We start from the raw sequence: 18,994 nt of genomic DNA, 5'->3' as shown, positions 1-18,994 counted from the left end.
CAAGTGTAATTGGTAAAGCGGCTGTGCTAAAATTACGAAATTCGAAAGTGCCTTACACTTTCTCCCGAGTTAACAGAATTTCTTACCCGGTCTTTTGTATTTCTGTAATGATCCGGCCGATCGTTTTGAGCAATTGCATCCAATTCGGCAGTTTGAGGTCACAAATAGCTTCACATGGTATATTATGACTTGCGTGTATTGTCGACTTTGGTTTTTGAGTGGTTCGGAGTTGATTTTGTAGGATGACTCTCACTTGTGAAGCTTGATATTGAAAGAGTTGATCAAGTTTGATTTTTTGTTTTTGTATTTAACCTCATATCGAAGTTTTGATGGTCCCGGTAGGTCCGTATGGTGATTTTGGACTTGGGCGTATGCCCGGAGTTGCATTTGGATGTTTCTAGAAGGCTTCGACATCTTTTGGTGGAAGTTGGCAATTTAAAGGTTTGGAAGTTTTCTAAGTTTGACCATGGTTTGACTTTAAGGTTATCGGGTTCGGATTTTGGTTCGGGATTTGAAATAGGTCTGTTTCGTCATTTGGAACTTGTCTGCAAAACTTGGTGTCGTTTGGAGTTGGTTTGATGTGGTTCAGACGCTTGGATGCAATTCTAGAAGTTCTTGAGGTTCATTGTGATTTTCATGCATTTTGGTGTCCGATTCGTGGTTCTAGATGTTATTTAGGTGTTTTGATCGCGCGAGCGAGTTTGTATGATATTTTTAGTGTGGATGTTTGATTTGTGTTGATACCCAATTTTACCCTCATATTTTATAAAGTATTCCATATTCTTTCAAAATATCATTTTGCATTATTACCCAATTTACAAGAGTCATATAAGTATTTTCTATAATTTTTAAAACTTTAAAATTGATTTACTTGTATTTAAATTATTCAAATATTTATTAATTATCCCTTCAAATTATTTTGGGATGATTTAATCATCCAAATTTATTATTTATACCCACATGTATATTTTATAATATTTTACTTCATTTCATATAATTACATTCGTATTTTCGAGCTATTTACATAATTTTTTTAATTATAGCCTATGTTCTATACATAATTATATTTATTATATTATTTATGCTCAAATAGCATTTTTATATTTTTATAATGTTAAGCTATTATTTTCAATCATTTTACTGCATAAGTGATAATATATTATTTATTAATTACTTTTTATAAATTATTTTTAACAAATTTTGTGTATTTAAACTATGGCCCAATTTTTGAGTTAATTTCGGACCCAATACACCAGCCTAGACCCCAAAACCTTAGACTAATAACCCCAAAGCCCAAACCAGACGATCCACTACTCCATACCCGTTCGCTAACCTGATCCGCCTCTCATTAAATCTTGGCCGCTGATCTCTGAAGATCAACGGCCCACAAGCCATCTTCTAACTTTAACTACCCAAACCTAGAAAACCTACCTCATTTCCCACCTATTAGCCACCTCCAAACCCTCTCTAATATTCTCTCTTCTCTGAAAGAAACCCTAGCCGCCTCCATTCAAACCCCAGCCCTTAATCTGATATCACATGAAAAATCTTCCATGTTCCCTTTCCTTTTTCGCACACATGATGGTTCTTACCATTTCCTCAACGTTACAGTGTTTGGTACTCAATTATTTATAGAAGCTGAATCAGTGGGTGTTTGTTCAATTCCGATTCTGTATTATCTTCATGTTCCTGACTTGATACATTCACTACCAGGCTATATGGGTCTGATTTAGTGAGATTTTTGACTATTTGTGTTCTCCTTCTTGAACTAGGATTTACCCGATTTTTCTCCTTAATTGTTTCTGAATTAATTTTGCATGCTTTTCTTTCCTTATTTGTGTTTGATTAACTATGTTTCCTTGTTTGTTCGTTCAATTCTTACTACTATATAAACCCTCCTTCCCCATTCCCTTTCTAAGACTTAATAACTATTACTTAACTACTGTTCTCTCAAACTCTCATTCTTCTGTACTTTCTGCACTCTTGGCCGGCTGAAAGCCAAGGCCATCAGAATCTCTCTATCGACCTCCCTAGTGCGAGCACTGCTCGGGGCTCATTTGAAGCTCCTGTGAAATCTGATGCACTAGGATTTTGGTCTTTTGGTTGTTCTCTTCGCTGCTGATATTCAAGCTGTTACTGGCACTTAGTCTTCTCTTCTATTTTGTTTGTTGAATCTGCAAACTGGTGAGTATCTCGACTCTTGCAATTCTATCTTCTTTTGCTTGTGTTCAGTGCTCTGCATATCCATGTCGTTTGAATTTTGTGAACCAATGTGACTTTAACATTGTGTTATTTTCATTGAAAATTTTACTTGCTTTGAAGCTATTCTGTAGTTATGAATCTTCTAGTGTCACAACCTGCCTAAATTTTTAAACGTCAATATATGCTTAGTTTGAATGATTCTGTATATCTTTAAGTTTGCTCCGTTATTCTGATTGTTTATGGTGAGTTTTTCTCATGCCTTGTCTTGGATTCTCGCACTGAAATTCCTAGGGAATCATCTCATACCCAGAATTTATTTTAATGAAATCCTCCTGATAATTCTTTTATGTGGACTCTACTTTTACCTGCTTACATGAACCCTGTTGCTATCGCAATGCTTTAACCAAACTTGTTGCTTTGTTGTTGAGAACTTTCACGTGGTGTTTGGTCAATCCTGGATTCTTTGGTATTTCTTATGCTTCTAGTTGAATCCCAATCCATTTAGTTCCTATGATCATGCATAGTCGACTGGCTTAAGTTCTAAGTCTGCCTGTTCTGTTTAACCTTAAGTTAATATGTCTTCCTACCATGATACCTTTAGACTTGGGGATCTTTGTGTTACACTCATCATGATTAGGCTTCTTATTGATTGTTTGCTTGTCTGTTTGTTATGTGTAATTGTCATTCCCTAACTATGACTCTTTTTGACCTTCATAACTTAGACTCCTAGGTTCAAAATCCTTTTTAGGCTAACTGTGGATCATGCTCTATTTTGAACTTATTCTGGAAAAACTTAGCACGTTCATCTCGTATGTGTCTAGTATGTTTACCCTATTAATCCCAAATGGCATATCTCCCTAACTCTCCTAGTATTATGTCTATCTTTAGCATGTTGTCACCTGCTTAATGATTAACCTATGTTGCATTTACCATGTTGGAAATCAAGTCTGTTGGTTCACCTAGTTTCCTGTTCTTTGCTTAATCAATCCTGTCATTCTTGCTTCTGAAATGCCAATGTGTTTATGAATCCTGCCAAATATCACACAATCCTATCTCTATGAGGTATTGCTTTAGGGTTTTTTAGTTGATTTCCATGTGTAGTCCATTAACTTATTTGGTTAAGTGGTCAATATTGTAATTGTTGGGCTTGATATGAGTCCATGTGTGGCCTTGGGTTGTGCAAATGGACATACTCTCCTATTTTGAGAAGCGTTTGGATCTGGGCCTGCTATTCCAGTGAAAGAGTCTGTTGAAGGCCCATGCAGTACTGGGTTACTTTCGTTTGGGCCTACTGTTGGGCCTGCTATTGTTCCTTGTATAATATTTACACTTATATTCATTATCTAGGCCTGTAATAATTTGTAAATAAATGATTGGAAAGTTAGTGAAATGGGGGAAGCGAGTATACTTTAATTTGCGCCTAAATGGGTAGAAAACCTGTCCATAGGATTTCTGTGCTTCGCCTGTTATTTATTTAACGTGCTTTAATTTTGTACACTGATAGAAATCATGCCTATAGGAAATCACACACTTCACTTAACTTGTCTAATACATGTACACTATCCAAAAGCATGTTAGTTTGAATAAATATTGTACATGTTTCCATGTCTACTACTGTGCGCTATTAGACAGCATGTCTATAGGAATCAAACGCCAATAACTACTTGTTTAATTATTAGATAGCATGCCTATAGGATGTAACAATACATACCTTTGCTAACGCTTATCTAGATACCATGACTATAGGGTCTTAACTAATTAATCGGCTGCTTCTGTTGCTTTCATTATACTGCCTACCTAGATGACATGCCTATAGAAACAAGCATGACAAAATTGAGTTCAAATACCAACTGTTAGAAATCATGCCTATAGGATACAGTTACTCGCCTAGAAAGCATGTCTATAGAATCAAACGCTGGTAATTCTGAGTTTTCAAACAGTTTATGTTGCCTCATTGCGCAAACAATTTAGAGATCATGCCTATAGGGTTTGTAATACCCGTAATATAATTTGTTAGTCTAAAATAGCAGCACTGCCTGTACGACACTGGAAATCAGAATCACATAGAAGTCATGTCTATAGGACTTAATAACTCTAATATGTCTTAATTTCGAAACTGTCTACTGCCCAATATAAGAATCTGCCCGTGTGCATTTGCTGCTTATGTGTGGAGGCCAACTTAAGCCATATATTATCTTTATGTGTAGTCCTACATGTTTTTAATGTGCGCCTGGTTTTATCTTTTGAGCACCCTAAGTAAAGTCTAGAACCACCCAAATAGTAGGTCTAAAGCCCCCTGGACCATAGGCATGGGACGGGTAGCGCACGCATAGGACACGATTTAGAATTGAATTAGAGCGCTTTAAGTAAACAACTTTAACATAGTAATTGGGTAGCAGGAGATGATAGTCTATTCCCGCTGAATAATATGAGCAACTCCTACCCTAAGGGAGTTGCGAACTATTATTTATGTTGCACGGGGTGATCCTTTAGATTAAAAAACTTAGGACTCCCCTTTTTTATATGTTTATTGTTCGCATTGTCTCTCTTGATCAATGATCACCCTTATACCCAAGTTCTAGGAACACACCAAGGCAACCTGATATACATGGAAACGTTACCCCATACCCTGCAACAAACCATATACATACCTAAACCAACTGAGAAGGACTTGCTCATCCGAAACATGGTGGAGGAACTAAAGAAACTGACAAGGAGAGTCTAGAGTGTTGAAGGTGGGAAGGGTGTTGAAGGTTTGAACTACGAAGACTTGTGTATCCAGCCAGATGTAGAACTGTCGGAGGGTTACAAACCTCCTAAGTTTGAGATGTTTGATGGCACCAGTGATCCTAAGGTGCATTTGAGAACCTATTTTGATAAGCTTGTGGGAGCGGGCAAGAATGAGCAAATCCGCATGAAACTGCTCATGCGAAGTCTTACAGGTGATGCACTATCCTGGTATATTAGCCAGAATCCGAAGAAGTGGGCAAACTGGGTGAGCATGGCATATGATTTCATGTATAGATTCAGTTTCAACACAGAGAACACACCAGACGTTTTCTATATCCAGAACCTCAAGAAGATGCCGACAGAAACCTTCCGCAAGTATGCTACTCGTTGGAGATCAGAGGCTGCCAAGGTGAGGCCACCGCTTGAAGAATAACAAATGAACAAGTTCTTCATCAGAGCTCAGGATCCACAGTATTATGAAAGATTAACGGTTATAGAGAATCACAAGTTCTCCGATATCATCAAGTTGGGAAAAAGGATAGAAGAAGGGATCAAGAGCGGTATGGTGACCAACTTCGAGGCACTACAATCCACCAACAAAGCTTTACAGTCAGGAGGTATTTCGAAGAAGAAGGAATTGGGTGTCATAATGGTAGCCCAGGGCCCTAAGTCGCCTCTTACCTATCAAACACCTCCACCCACATACCAACCCTCACCTCCAAAATACCAATACCCTGCCATCACTTACCATACCTATAACACTCAACTTACATATTACTATTCACCTCCTCCTGCCCGCCAAAACTACCCTAAGCCATGACCAAACTTCGCCCGTAGAGCTCCCAGACAATACACCTCTATTGCTGAACCCATAGACCAACTGTGTCAGAGACTAAAGGCCGCTGGTTATGTCACCATCATTCCTACTGTTGTTGTTGAAAACCCTTCCCAGTGGGTTAACCCCAACAAAACTTGTGCATACCATTTAGGCATGAAGGGTCATACCATTGAGGAATGTCGCATGTTGAAGGAAAAGATCCAGACGCTGATTGGCATCAAGGTTATACAAGCAAAGAAGTCCATGCTGAATGTCCACAATAACCCTCTTCCTGATCATAGGGGAGAGGGAGTGAATGTGATAGAAACTGATAAAGAATGGGATCAGTAGGGATCCATCGGACTTATTCGAGAGGGGGATGCTCCCAAAACATCTCTTGTCACCCTCTCGCCGATTGTGGTGCAAACCCAGGCACCATTCGAGGTCAAGGTAGCTACACCTTTCACTATGATGGTAGCTCCAACATCATCTTATAAGTCTGATGTTATCCCATGGGATTATGTGGCGGAGGCGAGAAGAAAAGAAAAGTCCAAGATGGAAGAGACAGGTGTTGCGCAAAGAATGACCAGAACTGGCAGAGTTTATACACCCGAGAATCTTGGAGGAACAAGCAAAGAGACCACATCTAAGCTACCTATCATGGAGACAGGCGCTAATAATCTTTGGAGGAAGGTACAAGCGAGGGAGTACTCTGTTGTTGATCACCTGAATAAGACTCCCACCCAGATATCCATCTTATCGCTATTGCAAAATTCAGATGCGCACAAAAATACCTTGATGAAGGTATTAAGTGAAGCTTATGTGCCTACCGGTATCACTAGTGGGGAAATGGCAAATATGGTATGGCAGGTACTGGAGAGTCACAAGATTACTTTCCACAAAGACGAGCTACCGCTAGAAGGGTTGAGTCACAACAAAGCATTGCACATCACTGTGCAATATGAAGACAAGTTCATTGCCAGGTTTCTGATAGATGGGGGTTCGAGTCTGAACATATATCCGCTGACTACTTTGAAAAGACTTAGTAAGGGACTGCATGAGATACGGATGGGAATCATAAATATGAAGGCATTCGATGGATCTCAGAGAGCCACTATCGGAGAAATCAACCTTGATCTGTTGATGGGCCCGACCTGGTTCGACGTGGAATTCCAGGCGCTAGACATATCCACCACCTACAACTTGTACACTTATAGAATTTTCAAGCCCTGAACGAGGGTTTTCCAGAGTTGTATTTACTAGTGGTGGAGCCTGCACAACAATGGGCAGTTCACTTGCAAAAGCACGCAAAGCTTCACCAACTTGTTGAGCAATCAATTGCCTCAAATTGTCTTACTCGTTTGTTTACTCATTAACTTGTTGTCCAGCGTTACGATTAGCAGATCTTTCTGGTGAATTGTCTCGTGAGCGTTATGGAGTCACTGTGGGTGTATGGTGCAGTGGAGTTCTACCTTGTTGCCTTCCTTGATCTCCCTCACCCACTTGAATAATTTTGTTAGTAGTAGACATACTTTGTTGCTAAAGATAAAAATATGAAACGTGAACAAATTACTAGATTTCCGATAACGAAACCAATTTATTTAACCAAAAATATTTTTTGTGGTCAAAGTTAATATTATAATAAATCGGGTTTCTAATAACCAAGTTTACTTTACTTTTCCAAATATAAAAGAGTAAAAGGTAATTGAAATTTAATATTCAATAAAGAAAGAAAAAAAAATCTTATTGATGATTGTTGTTTCCTCCCAAGAATTGCGAGTAAGAATCTTCAATCAAACAGAGAAGTAAAAGTAAAAGACTGATTGCGTATATTCGTGAATTTTCTGATGATCATACAAAGTAAGGTAAGGGGCGTTTAAATAAGGATACAATATGTAACTGATTTTTCCCATTTAATTCCTACCTGTTATTAACATTAACTACATTAATTGCCCGTTACTCATATTATTCGTAACAGTTATGGTAATAATAAATAATCGCGTATAATCAGGGATTATGCTGATCCCCCTTCCATGTATGTAACTGCCAATGAATCTTCCTCTCTTTTAGTCTTCATGCATCCCATGCCTATCTCACCTTTTCAAGTTGTCAGATACGGTATCTTTTGTAATCAATCCCGTAGGTATTTTAACTGTGCCTCTTCATTCTTACTTATTGATCTCATCAAATGCCACTTGTCAACATATCATTAATTCACGTATGATATCTATTTTTTTTACCAATACAGTTTCATCTCTCATGATATTGCTTGATTTTCTTTTCTTTAGTCATGAATTTTGATACTCATTTTCTTCTTTTCATCATTCATTGCATGTAACAACTTATTTTTATGCTTTAGGTAATGACATAGGAAATTAATTATGCAATCAACTGAACCTTCTAATTTAGGACTCTTGTTTGTCTGCCATAGCTTCAATACGACAAATCAATGCTTCAGGATATTATATATAGAAAAAGGGAAAAGGGCATGAAAACGAGGAAGGATTATAAGATGAGGAATCGAAGCCCACCAACAAGGTGAAAGTTTAAGTAGGTCAATCAAATGGACTACCACAATTTCCCAATTGCTCCCTCTGAATGACAATTTGATACCTAGCGTGAGGGAGAGATTTCCCTCTTCATGTTCGTGTAAGTTAGATGATCAATGAAATATGGCAGAATCACTTTATAAGAAAAGAACATATTACCATTATCTCTTGATTAATCTATTTTTTTTCTACTTTTATAGCTCGCTCTGTAAGTTCACTAGCAATACACCAATACAACACTAGCACTAGCTATAGCAGTAACTAGTACAATGAGTCTGGGGTCGGGTGAATTCAATAATAGACGCCTATTGGCATTCCAGTCTTCCTACTCCTTTCAGGGAGAGCTGCTCGGAGAACAAAGTAAATGAATTCACGTAACTCCAATGCGGCAATTTGACTCATTGTATATAGAGTATGACTAACAAAGGGAATAAATACAATTGAGTACTTTCCTTACTCCTTAGATTGGTAAACTTCAACGTTTAAGTGAGTTTACGCAAATCCACATCTTCAAAAAACTGGTGGGATAAACTTCAATGATAACGCTAAGTCCGTGAGGGTAGTGTGTGTAATAACCTAAACAAATCCACAATGAAAAATATGAAATAGATGTTGTGTAAATAAGGAAGCAAGTTGTAGACTGTAGTAACGCATTTTAAAGCTATGAAGTCCTAAGTCCAAAATACAATATCACAAGTGGGTTGGATTGTTACACAGCGTTCAACTGAGTTTATGCGAATTCACATCTTTAAAAAGCTGGTGGGATAAACCTCAACGATGACGCTAGTCCATAAGGATAGTGTATGTAACACCCTCAACAAACCCACAATGAGAAGCTGAGAACTACCGAAGAAATGTTGCCTATACAAGAAAACAAGCCTAAACCATAGTGATGCATTTTAACGCCAAGAACTACCGAAGAAATGTTGCCTATACAAGAAAACAAGCCTAAACCATAGTGATGCATTTTAACGCCATGTAGGCCTAATTTTGGCCTAATTCCAAAAATGCATTATAACAGTTGAACGTATATATAAAAGGAATTTTAATAGCCAGATAACAACTATTTCGATAGAATCTCCTTTGGAGAGCACCTTTTTTTTTCGCTGGGCTGACAATTCAGCCTAAACACAAATTTTAGCCAACGTCGTTGTCACCAATGCGGAACTTTTAACACTCATATACCATTTGAAGTGACTGAATCAAACTTCATCAAAGTATAGTAAAATCATACCGCACTAAGGAAAAAAAATGTTACCAAATAATCAAAATTTTGCTCCAAAACACTAAAATATACTAGGATTACTTAGCAGTGAAAGTTTATACTGCACACAAGAAAGTTAGAACAGTTAATTTTGGATAAATTGCATTTAGGATATAAGGGTAGTAGCACAGTAGGTCACAAAACCATTGGCTAGAATACTAACTTTTTTCTTCTCCAAATTAGAAGGAATGAACTTGAATGGAGGAGAATGGGAGCTTACAAGCTATGCAAGGAGAAGTATATCCAGATTGAGAGTACAATTCAATTTCAAGAAAATACTGATATTCTCTAATATTGGACGATTGAAACAAATTTGATCCGGTTTACACAATCATGAAACAAAATAACAACAATTGCCTAGGGCTTTTTCTCCTCAGGCCACGGGCACTTCAGCCATTTCCTGTTCAACTGATTCGAGTTCAACGGGATAGTAATTGTAGTGAAGTTCTCCAACATCATCACCAGATAGCTTCTTCCATCCGTTTGGTCCAACATGATAAACTGAAACAAACCATAACAACCAGAAACACATGCAGCATAAATATTTTGGAGTAGAAAGGAGAGAGAATTCTCTCATATTTTGAATTTTAGGTTGTTTTTCACAGGTGAGGAAATGAGAAGCATACCACTAGCAACACCACCACTAGCTCCATCACGGAATGTTGCATGATAAATAGCTCGTCTTGCCAGCTCAGCAGCTTCTTCCACAGATAAATCAAAGCGGTACCTAGACAAATACAGGAAGAGAGAAGCTGTAAACTCAGAAAGCATGCAAGATTTTAGCAGTTTCCACAATTCATCAGTCCACAGAAGCGTAAGGGCACAAAGAAAGGAGTCAATGGCCAATTGAAACACAGTTGCAAGACATTGAACAACATCCCATTTACAAATTTGAGAAGAGTGCATACAAAAAGTATGCTCAGACTGGCCATTAGTACATGAACTGAAGCAATTTTCTACCATATCATCATCACTGTATAATTTGGAGATATTCAGGAGAAAGCTTCGTTCTTTTCATGTAGAAGACAGATTTTGTATGGCTTAGGTCAACAACTTGATGCCGAAGCCATACGGGACAATGGCAGAAAGCGAAAATAATAATACTGAGGACTCCACAACCTATACAATCTTTACAAATTTTCAACATTACCTTATTCTAACAGATATGAAGCTACTAATAGTTATCATTAAAGACTAGGAAAACATGGAAATGCTGATAGGAAATGTGGAAGCACATACCCACTATCCAAAACACCATAAGCATAAGGTGAACCAGATCCAACAGAGAATCTGTTTCCTTTGAGTCTTCCTCCCTCACTGTCCACATAATACAGTCCTGGACCCTACACCATCAAGATTTTACGTTAGTAAGAAACTCGGGGCAAGGTCACATATCAAGAATTTACAGGATCATCTTCTACTACCTTCTCATCCCATCCAGCAATCATAGTTCCGACCGACAAACCCATTCCTCGGTAAGAATATAAAATATTTGCCAGCAATTTTGAAGCTCCAGCAACAGAAATTCTCCTTTTGTTAGCCAGTTCATGTAGACGACACTGAATAATGAAAGAGGATAGGTCAACAGACTTCTCAAGGACAATAATCCAAAAAACAAACTGCAATGGTTCATAATAAACATCCCTAGAACATTATTTGAGTAGGATCGAGAATGAAGGAGCCTTCTCATATGCAGTCAAATTGGTCATCTATATAGAGGGCCTACAATTCAAATAGCTAATAGTAACCCGTGCATATTGCACAATGGGGAAAAGGGGGAAATGGAAAAGGCATTGCTAAAAGAAGACTTATTAATGAAATGAAAATCCAGCAATCATCTCAAAGAGTATAACTAAGCATCCAGAGATGCATCAATAACACATGAAACACTCAAAATGTTGCACATAAATAAGCAATCAACTGCTGCATCTCATCAACTAAGACCAATGATCCTAGCCCGCCATTCAAAAGACCCAAACCTAAGAAACAAACCATTTGCAAATCTGAAGAAATTGCAAAATTGCCAAGATTTAAGAAATAGTAAGAAATAACTAATGCAAAGGGGCCACTAAGAAAAACTGATCAATGTTAGTTGTAGTTTTTACCAAGGCGAAATACATAGGCAACTTCCTAAATTTGGCCACTATCTCACTTAGCAACCTCAACTGATGCTTGCACCTATTTGATACTCCAACCTCATTCAATATGGGCCAATTAAACACAAAAAACTGACATGGCAAAAAACATTTCACTTCTCATGGGCGGGTGTGAAATTCGAAAATCTTTTTTTTTCTACAACAACGACGACCCAGTAAAATCCAACTAGCGGGGTCTGGGGAAGGTAGTGTGTACGCAGACCTAACCCTTCCCCGAGGGAGTAGAGAAGTTGTTTCCGAAAGATCATCGGCTCAAGAAGACGAAAAGAGACAACATATCAGTACCATCAACAGAAACCAAAGAAATAATAAGAGCATCATAAAAACCAAAAAATAGATGAAAAGCAATAGCAATAACCAGTAAGTAGACCCGGCACTACGAAAAACGAAATAGTGAGAACGTAACATTAACCACTAGCAGTCTAAGACAAAAATCATATCAAACTAGCCTCGCATAGTTACGAAGTAGAAATAGGCGCAACTACCTCCTACCCTACAACTCTAATACTCGGCCTCCACAGCTTTCTATCAAGGGCCATGTCCTCGGAAATCTGAAGCCACGTCATGTCCTGCCTGATCACCTTTCCCCTATACTTCTTAGGCCGCCCTCTACCTCTGCTCATGCTTTCCAAGGCCAGCCGCTCACACCCCTCACCGGTGCATTTGGGCTTCTCCTCTGTACGTTCCCGAACCATTTGAGCCTCGCTTCCCGCTTGTTGTCATCAATGGGAGCCACGCCCACCTTCTCCCGAATATCATCATTCTTAATCTTATCCATCCTAGTGTGCCCGCACATTCACCTCAACATACTCATTTTTGCTACTATCATTTTTTTGGATATGTGAGTTCTTAACTGGCCAACACTCAGTCCCATACACCATAGCCGGTCTAATCACCGCTCTATAAAACTTACCTTTGAGTATCGGTGGCACTTTCTTGTCACACAGGACTTCAGATGCTAACCTCCACTTCATCCACCCCACCCAAATACGGCGTGTGACATCCTCGTCGATATCCCCATCCCCTTGGATAATCAACCCAAGGTACTTGAAAGTGCCTCTACTGGGGATGACATGTGATTCAAGCCTCACGTCCATGCCTGCTTCCCTCGGCTCGGCGCTGAACTTGTGCTCCAGGTATTCCGTCTTAGTCCTGCTTAGCTTGAAACCCTTAGACTCAAGGGCCTATCTCCAAACCTCCAGCCTCTCGTTAACACCGCCTTGCGTCTCATCAATAAGAACTATGTCGTCAGCGAATAACATACACCATGGCACCTCCCCTTGAATATGGTGTGTTAGTGTGTCCATCCCGAGGCATAAGAACGGGCTGAGCGCAGGTCCTTGGTGTAACCCCATAACGATCGGAAAATGCTTCGAGTCGCCTCCTACTGTCCTAACCCGAATCTTAGCTCCTTCATACATGTCATTAATCGCCCTAATGTAGGCAACCAACACACCTTTTACCTCCAAGTATCTCCAGAGAACCTCTCTAGGAACCTTGTCATACGCTTTCTCCAGATCAATAAACACCATGTGCAGATCCTTTCCTATCCCTGTACTGCTCCACCAACCTCCTAATACAGCGGATAGCTTCCGTAGTAGAACAACCCGGCATGAACCCGAACTGGTTGTCGGATATAGACACCATCCTCCTTACTCTCACTTCTACCACCCTCTCCCAAACTTTCATAGTATGACTCAATAATTTGATACCCCAATAGTTGTTACAACTCTAGATATCACCTTTGTTCTTATACAACAGAACCATCATACTCCAGTACCTAATTGATGCGCCTACAATACTCCACCTCCACTCACTCGGCATCCTCTTCGTCCTAAAAATAACATTAAACAGCCCAGTCAGCCACTCCAAGCATGCTCTTCCCACATACCTCCAAAATTCTACTGGAATTTCGTCTGGCCCGATCGCTCTGCCCCTACCCAATCTTACGCATAGCTCTCACGACCTCCTCAACCTGTTGTTGTTGTACACTTTAAGCGGCTATTAAGTGTATCAAGTAACACCTCACATGGACATGGCAAGTTACATGTATTTTTGTTACATTTGGGCGCATAGGCTTTAATCAGACTTATTGCCTCTTGTTTTTAGAATTAAATTAAATTTTGTATGTGTGTCCCACACTACATTATCATTTTTTCCTCACTCAAAACTCTCTGAGAGAATTTTGACCCAACATCACCACCCACACATCAATAGCTCTGCCACCTTAAGCTACCACCTTCCACCATAAATCCACCACCTCTCTTTCAGACTGGACGCACAGAAAGTGTAAGAAAACCAAACAGAAGCTTGCATCGAGTTCAGCCATATAACCTTTAAAGGTTCAACCGCCGATTCCACCTTTCCACTTTTACACAATGGACCATCAAGGTTCAGCAGTGGATAACCTTCAAGATCACTGGTTTTGGCGTCACTCTTTAAAGCCTTTGGGTTTTTGAGTTCCTGATTTTCCCTATAAATAGAGGAGAAAAGAGAAGGAATAGAGGGAGAACATAATGGAATACCGGAGGCTTTCTTGCCCATACCTTTCTCGCCCTGTAGTGTCCCAAATTTGGGCTTTGATAATCTTGTCATGGACATGAATGGTTCAAGTGACGAACTCGACATCAATAATGGACTTATGTTGCTTGCTTAATTCATTTTTAGTAAAGCGAAAAAGCAAGTTGGATTTGCCAACACCAAAATCACCTATGAGCACCACTGACCATTAATAATAAGTTGTTAATTATTGGAATGTTTTCTGTCATACAATGGCATTAGCTTTCATTGACTTAGGGATGAGAGAGATAGGAGGTGAGGGGGTGAGAGGAAGAAAGAATAAGAAGAATAGGTATTTTTTTTTTTTTTGGGGGGGGGGGGGAGGGAGGGCGGGGGTCGCTAGTCTACTTAATAGTAAAAAACCGGTTTTTTCTTTAAATATATTTCTTTTTGTTAATTACATGTATTGAATTTTTTTATTACAAATTATATATGTCATTGTTTAATTGGTTCATTTGATACGTCAATGGCAAGTGTAACTCACGCATATGACCTATTGCCCTTTGGTGTTTTGTTTGCACTCTAGTGTTGACCTGATACACTTAATAGCCACTTGAAGCGTCTAAATGATAAAGAGGTCAGCTGAGGTGTCTGGCTAGTTGTTGAGGACAGCTTAAAGGGGTCGTTTATGTATTTCGCCTTTATTTTTTCCATGTTAACACGTGTGAAATATATGCACTATATATTTTTTTACTAATCAGCTTTTGTCCATATAATATTTTATGAGACAATAAAATCTCCAAGCTATTAAAGCCAACAACCAGATGGGCTTTTAACTTTGGGAGAATCTTAATCTTCAAAATTAGGGTCTTGTAGCTTGCTGGATAAGGTCTCGATAAATGTAATTGAACCGCATTTGGTTGTAAAACGAACTCTAGTTAGATTAATTTGCGATTTTGTAGTCCACCAAGTTCACAACCACACTCTGACAATTTGAAGATTGTCTAACTTTTGTCCCCAGTGGCAAACCAAGAAAAGTAGCAAGGAACTGCTCCACCTTGCAGCCCAATATTCTGGCAAGATCTTCAGTAGACGTACACTATTAACGAGAGAGATGCTGCTTTTTAAAAAAAGCTTATATGCAGCCCGAAGACTGCATCAAAAGCAAGTAACACCACCTTAAAATGTTTTAAATATGTTCTGTCAGCATCACACATAATTAAAAGTGTCGCCAACAAATAATAAATGTGACACTTCCTAGTATATCATTTTTTGTCATTGACACTGCTAATATATAATTACAAGATCTTTTCTACCAAGGCCCTAAACCCATTCTCTCATGACAGCAGCGTTTAGAATTAAACTCAAATCCTATTTATAACTAGAAGAAATAAGAAGGAAGATAATGGGTCCCCTTATCCTAATTCTTTTTGAATTGAGAAGTAACCTACTGAACTTCCATTGATGAGTATTGACACATTGACAGTAGATATACTCATATCATGATTTTTATCCACTTCATCCACTTTTCTCCAAAGCCCATGTTTACTAATAAGCTCGATAGAAAGGACTACTTCAGGGTGTTCAGATCTCATCCTGTAATCCAGACACTCGAAGCCACCAACACAACACCCATAATATGCCTACCATCCACAGAAGCTTTTGTGTTTTGGATACTAACTTAACAATAACTGTCTTCAATCTCTCATTTAGAACTTTTGCAATCATCTTGTATATAGTGCCAAGTCGACTAAATGGTCTAAAGTTCTTTATCTCTATTGCTCCTATCCTTTTTGGGATTAGTGCTATAAATGTTATGTTCAGTCTTCTTTCCAGTTTTCCTTCCTTGTACAATGCTCAAGAACAGCTATCAGATCTTACTTCAGAATTGGCCCGCACTTCTGGTAAAATCCATGGTGATCTTTAAGCACCACTATGGCAACAAAATTAGCATTTTCCTGGTTATGATATCAACACCAGTCCATCGCCCCCGAATACTTGGTAGTTTCTTTTTTTATTTTTTGTTTATTCTAGTTACATACTCAGTGTTAGGACTTACGTTAGTGTTCCTCATTTCTATCCCCGCCCAACATCCCTGAGTACTTGGTAGTTTCTTTATTTGTTCTAGTTGCATATCTAGAGCACACTCTTCGCCAGATGGAAAAATGCAAAAAGCCAGAAAAGAAAACATAATACTTCATAACTACCTTGATTCCTAGGTTTCTATGCCAGAATTGGCAGTCAGCAGCACCCCCAGCCATTGTTCCAAGCATATACGGATTTATTTCAATGATTTTCTTCACTGATTGAGATGCTGCAAGAACAGAAAGACAATGATTATTGATAATGACCAAATCAAAATAACCACTGAATTAAAAAAGACACCAAAATATCAAGATTACTTTATTCTTCTCTGCAAAAAAAGAAATCTAATAACCTGAAAATTGGAATGGACATTCCTCTAGTGAAGAACTAGATAGTTATAGTTATGACACACACAGAAAAAGCAAAGATGTATTACATATCCAGAGAGAGAGAGAGAGAACAAAAGCTTCTAATCACGAATTAACTATCCTGATGATCACAGCATAAATCATTAGCATGACTTCTAAATAGTCCATCACATAACTATATTGAAGTCATAGGTTATTAATTTCAAGGTATCCATCACCGATCTGTTTATCCAAATTCCATGTCAAGGTTTTGGTTTTAAATAGAACAAGACCAATTAGTTTAGTGACAATGACAATAGAGTCCTGTACAGAGAGGGTGTCCTCAAAACACAAGAAAAAGAAAAAACTTGAAAAGTTTCAGCAACCTAGGAGAACTTTAACAATTTTATGTCGATACTTTAGAAACCAATACCAGCTAAATGTTATTCCACTTTCTTGTGGGAAACTCAATTGTGAATACAATTAGGTCTTGCACGTCCATTCTACTCCCTACCATTGCTATAATAAGTCATATGGCACCTTAATAACTTTTCTTGCCAGAAATTTTGCAAGAAATAGGAGAACAAATGCTTTAAAAAATCTGTGGATTAATAAGCAATTAACAATTTTCTTCACATTGTTAAAAGGTCAACATCAACATTCTAAAAGTCAACATTTTTTATATTGAAGGAAAAAACTCACATATATATCCTCCCATGCTAGCCCTAGAATCAGCAGCCACCATTACACCTCCCTTAAAAATGAAAGCAAGAGTGGTGGTACCCTTTGCAGGCTTCACCATTTGGATTGCTTCTTTCTGAAAACCATCAAACTGAGAAAAACACGCAAATTAGACCAGAATGAATATGAAGTTCAAATTACTCAGCGCATAGTTGATTACCAATCAACTGAATGTAAATGTCCAAGAAAAAACAATCAAACTCACATTAGTAGCATTAGGAATTTGGAATGATGGAGAACTCAGGATGCCATCACACAGCTCAGAGGGCTCCCCCTTGAGTGGGGCAGTCGGTTCAAGTCCACTAAAATCAATCTTCATCATTTTACAACCTACAACACAAAAAGAAAGATTAATGACAAACAATCTACTGTTTAATAATTATATCATCATGGTAGACAAATTTCAAGTACTCGAAGCATATTACCTTAAACAAGAGGATCTGCATGGATAGACTTAACTTAGCTAATATTAAATGGTTAAATTTGAGACATTAGTAATTGAAAATCTGTTGATCAGATGCTTACAAGGGTTAAATACATTAGCTTTCAACCCAAGGAATAAAAACTCTAAATACAATGATAAAATTTCACTTGATAAATTTCACTTGACCTTATCCAAAAAAAATGATGATAACCATGGTATCCACACAAGATGGCCCAGACACCATCGTTATAAAAAAATGTTTAAAAACTGCTATAGGCCATAGGTTCGAATCCCAAATATGACATTCTATTTATTTTTTTGAATCCCTTGTATAAATCACCTATTACTCCCTTTGTTGTTCCACTTTATGTGAACCTATTACTATTTGGGGAGTTGAATACTTATTGAATATTTTGAATTGTTAACTATTGTGACTTGAAGTACTTTTTATGTAGTTTCTAAATCTAAATATATAGATTTTATTTCAAAAAGATTGAAAATTCTATGTTCAAATTCACATCCAAAATTAGTCAGTTTGACCTTTGTACTTCGAAGAGGTTCACGTAGACTGAAACGGGGAGAGAAACAAATAAAAATGAATATTAACTTGTCAAAAATTGCGAAAGCTACAATTAAGAAGTGATATGCAGAAAATAGAGCATTGTGACTTCACTTCACACGGTACTTTACCATTAAAAACACACGGATGATAGGGATTAGGGTTTTTCTTGTTGTCAACAATCGATAAAGAGAGGCAGAGAGGGATATATACAAAATAAGGAAACTTACAACAGGATATGGCCCAGAAAGAGATCGCCTTAGAGTTCGTCGCAGAAGACAGATCGCAGATAAAAAGCAGCTGAGGAGTGATTCCGACTTGCTGAAGAAGAAACAGGCTTGTTACTTTTGAAGTATATCGGGTTGGGCCGGATCTCTTTGTGTCCGCCAGAACCCGAAAGAAGGTAATTGGGCTTGAGACTTGTTAAATGAACGGGCCGAAATAAATACAAATTGATATTTTTTCGTATGTATACAAAACTATAAACTTATTTACCCGGTTTTAGTTAAGTTTTTGTATTTTCAAAAAGTAGCAATAATGTTTTTACAAAATTTATAAATTCAGTTAAATTGCAGCAAGTTCTTCTTCCTCCTTCGATCTAGGATTGAAAATCCTACTAAA

At 38.1% G+C, this 18,994-nt stretch overlaps 1 protein-coding gene across 1 annotated transcript; it reads right to left on the bottom strand.

Annotated features, from left to right (window-relative positions):
- Positions 1-9,827: 9,827 nt before the first annotated feature.
- On the bottom strand, positions 9,828-18,728 carry LOC107798450 (proteasome subunit beta type-5). The gene is made up of 8 exons (XM_016621453.2): positions 18,604-18,728; positions 17,596-17,720; positions 17,352-17,481; positions 16,425-16,531; positions 10,987-11,121; positions 10,802-10,905; positions 10,189-10,289; positions 9,828-10,063 (listed from the first exon to the last, which is right to left on the bottom strand). The coding sequence occupies exons 2-8, from the start codon at positions 17,710-17,712 to the stop codon at positions 9,936-9,938; spliced, it is 822 nt and encodes a 273-aa protein (XP_016476939.1). The 5' UTR covers positions 17,713-17,720; positions 18,604-18,728; the 3' UTR covers positions 9,828-9,935.
- Between the last annotated feature and the right edge of the window lie 266 nt (positions 18,729-18,994).

Source organism: Nicotiana tabacum, chromosome 13 (genome assembly GCF_000715075.1).
Source record: "Nicotiana tabacum cultivar K326 chromosome 13, ASM71507v2, whole genome shotgun sequence".
NCBI classification, from domain to species: domain Eukaryota; kingdom Viridiplantae; phylum Streptophyta; class Magnoliopsida; order Solanales; family Solanaceae; genus Nicotiana; species Nicotiana tabacum.
Note: the sequence above shows the minus strand (reverse complement) of the source record. Positions and strands in the feature narration are given on the sequence as shown.

Excerpts from the sequence above, each read along its gene's own strand:
- LOC107798450 (XM_016621453.2), bottom strand. The coding sequence starts at position 17,712 with ATGATGAAGATTGATTTTAGTGGACTTGAACCGACTGCCCCACTCAAG. Across the intron at positions 17,482-17,595 it reads AAATTCCTAATGCTACTAAT|TTTGATGGTTTTCAGAAAGA; the intron begins GTGAGTTTGATT and ends TGTTTTTCTCAG. Across the intron at positions 10,906-10,986 it reads TTGCTGGATGGGATGAGAAG|GGTCCAGGACTGTATTATGT; the intron begins GTAGTAGAAGAT and ends TTGATGGTGTAG.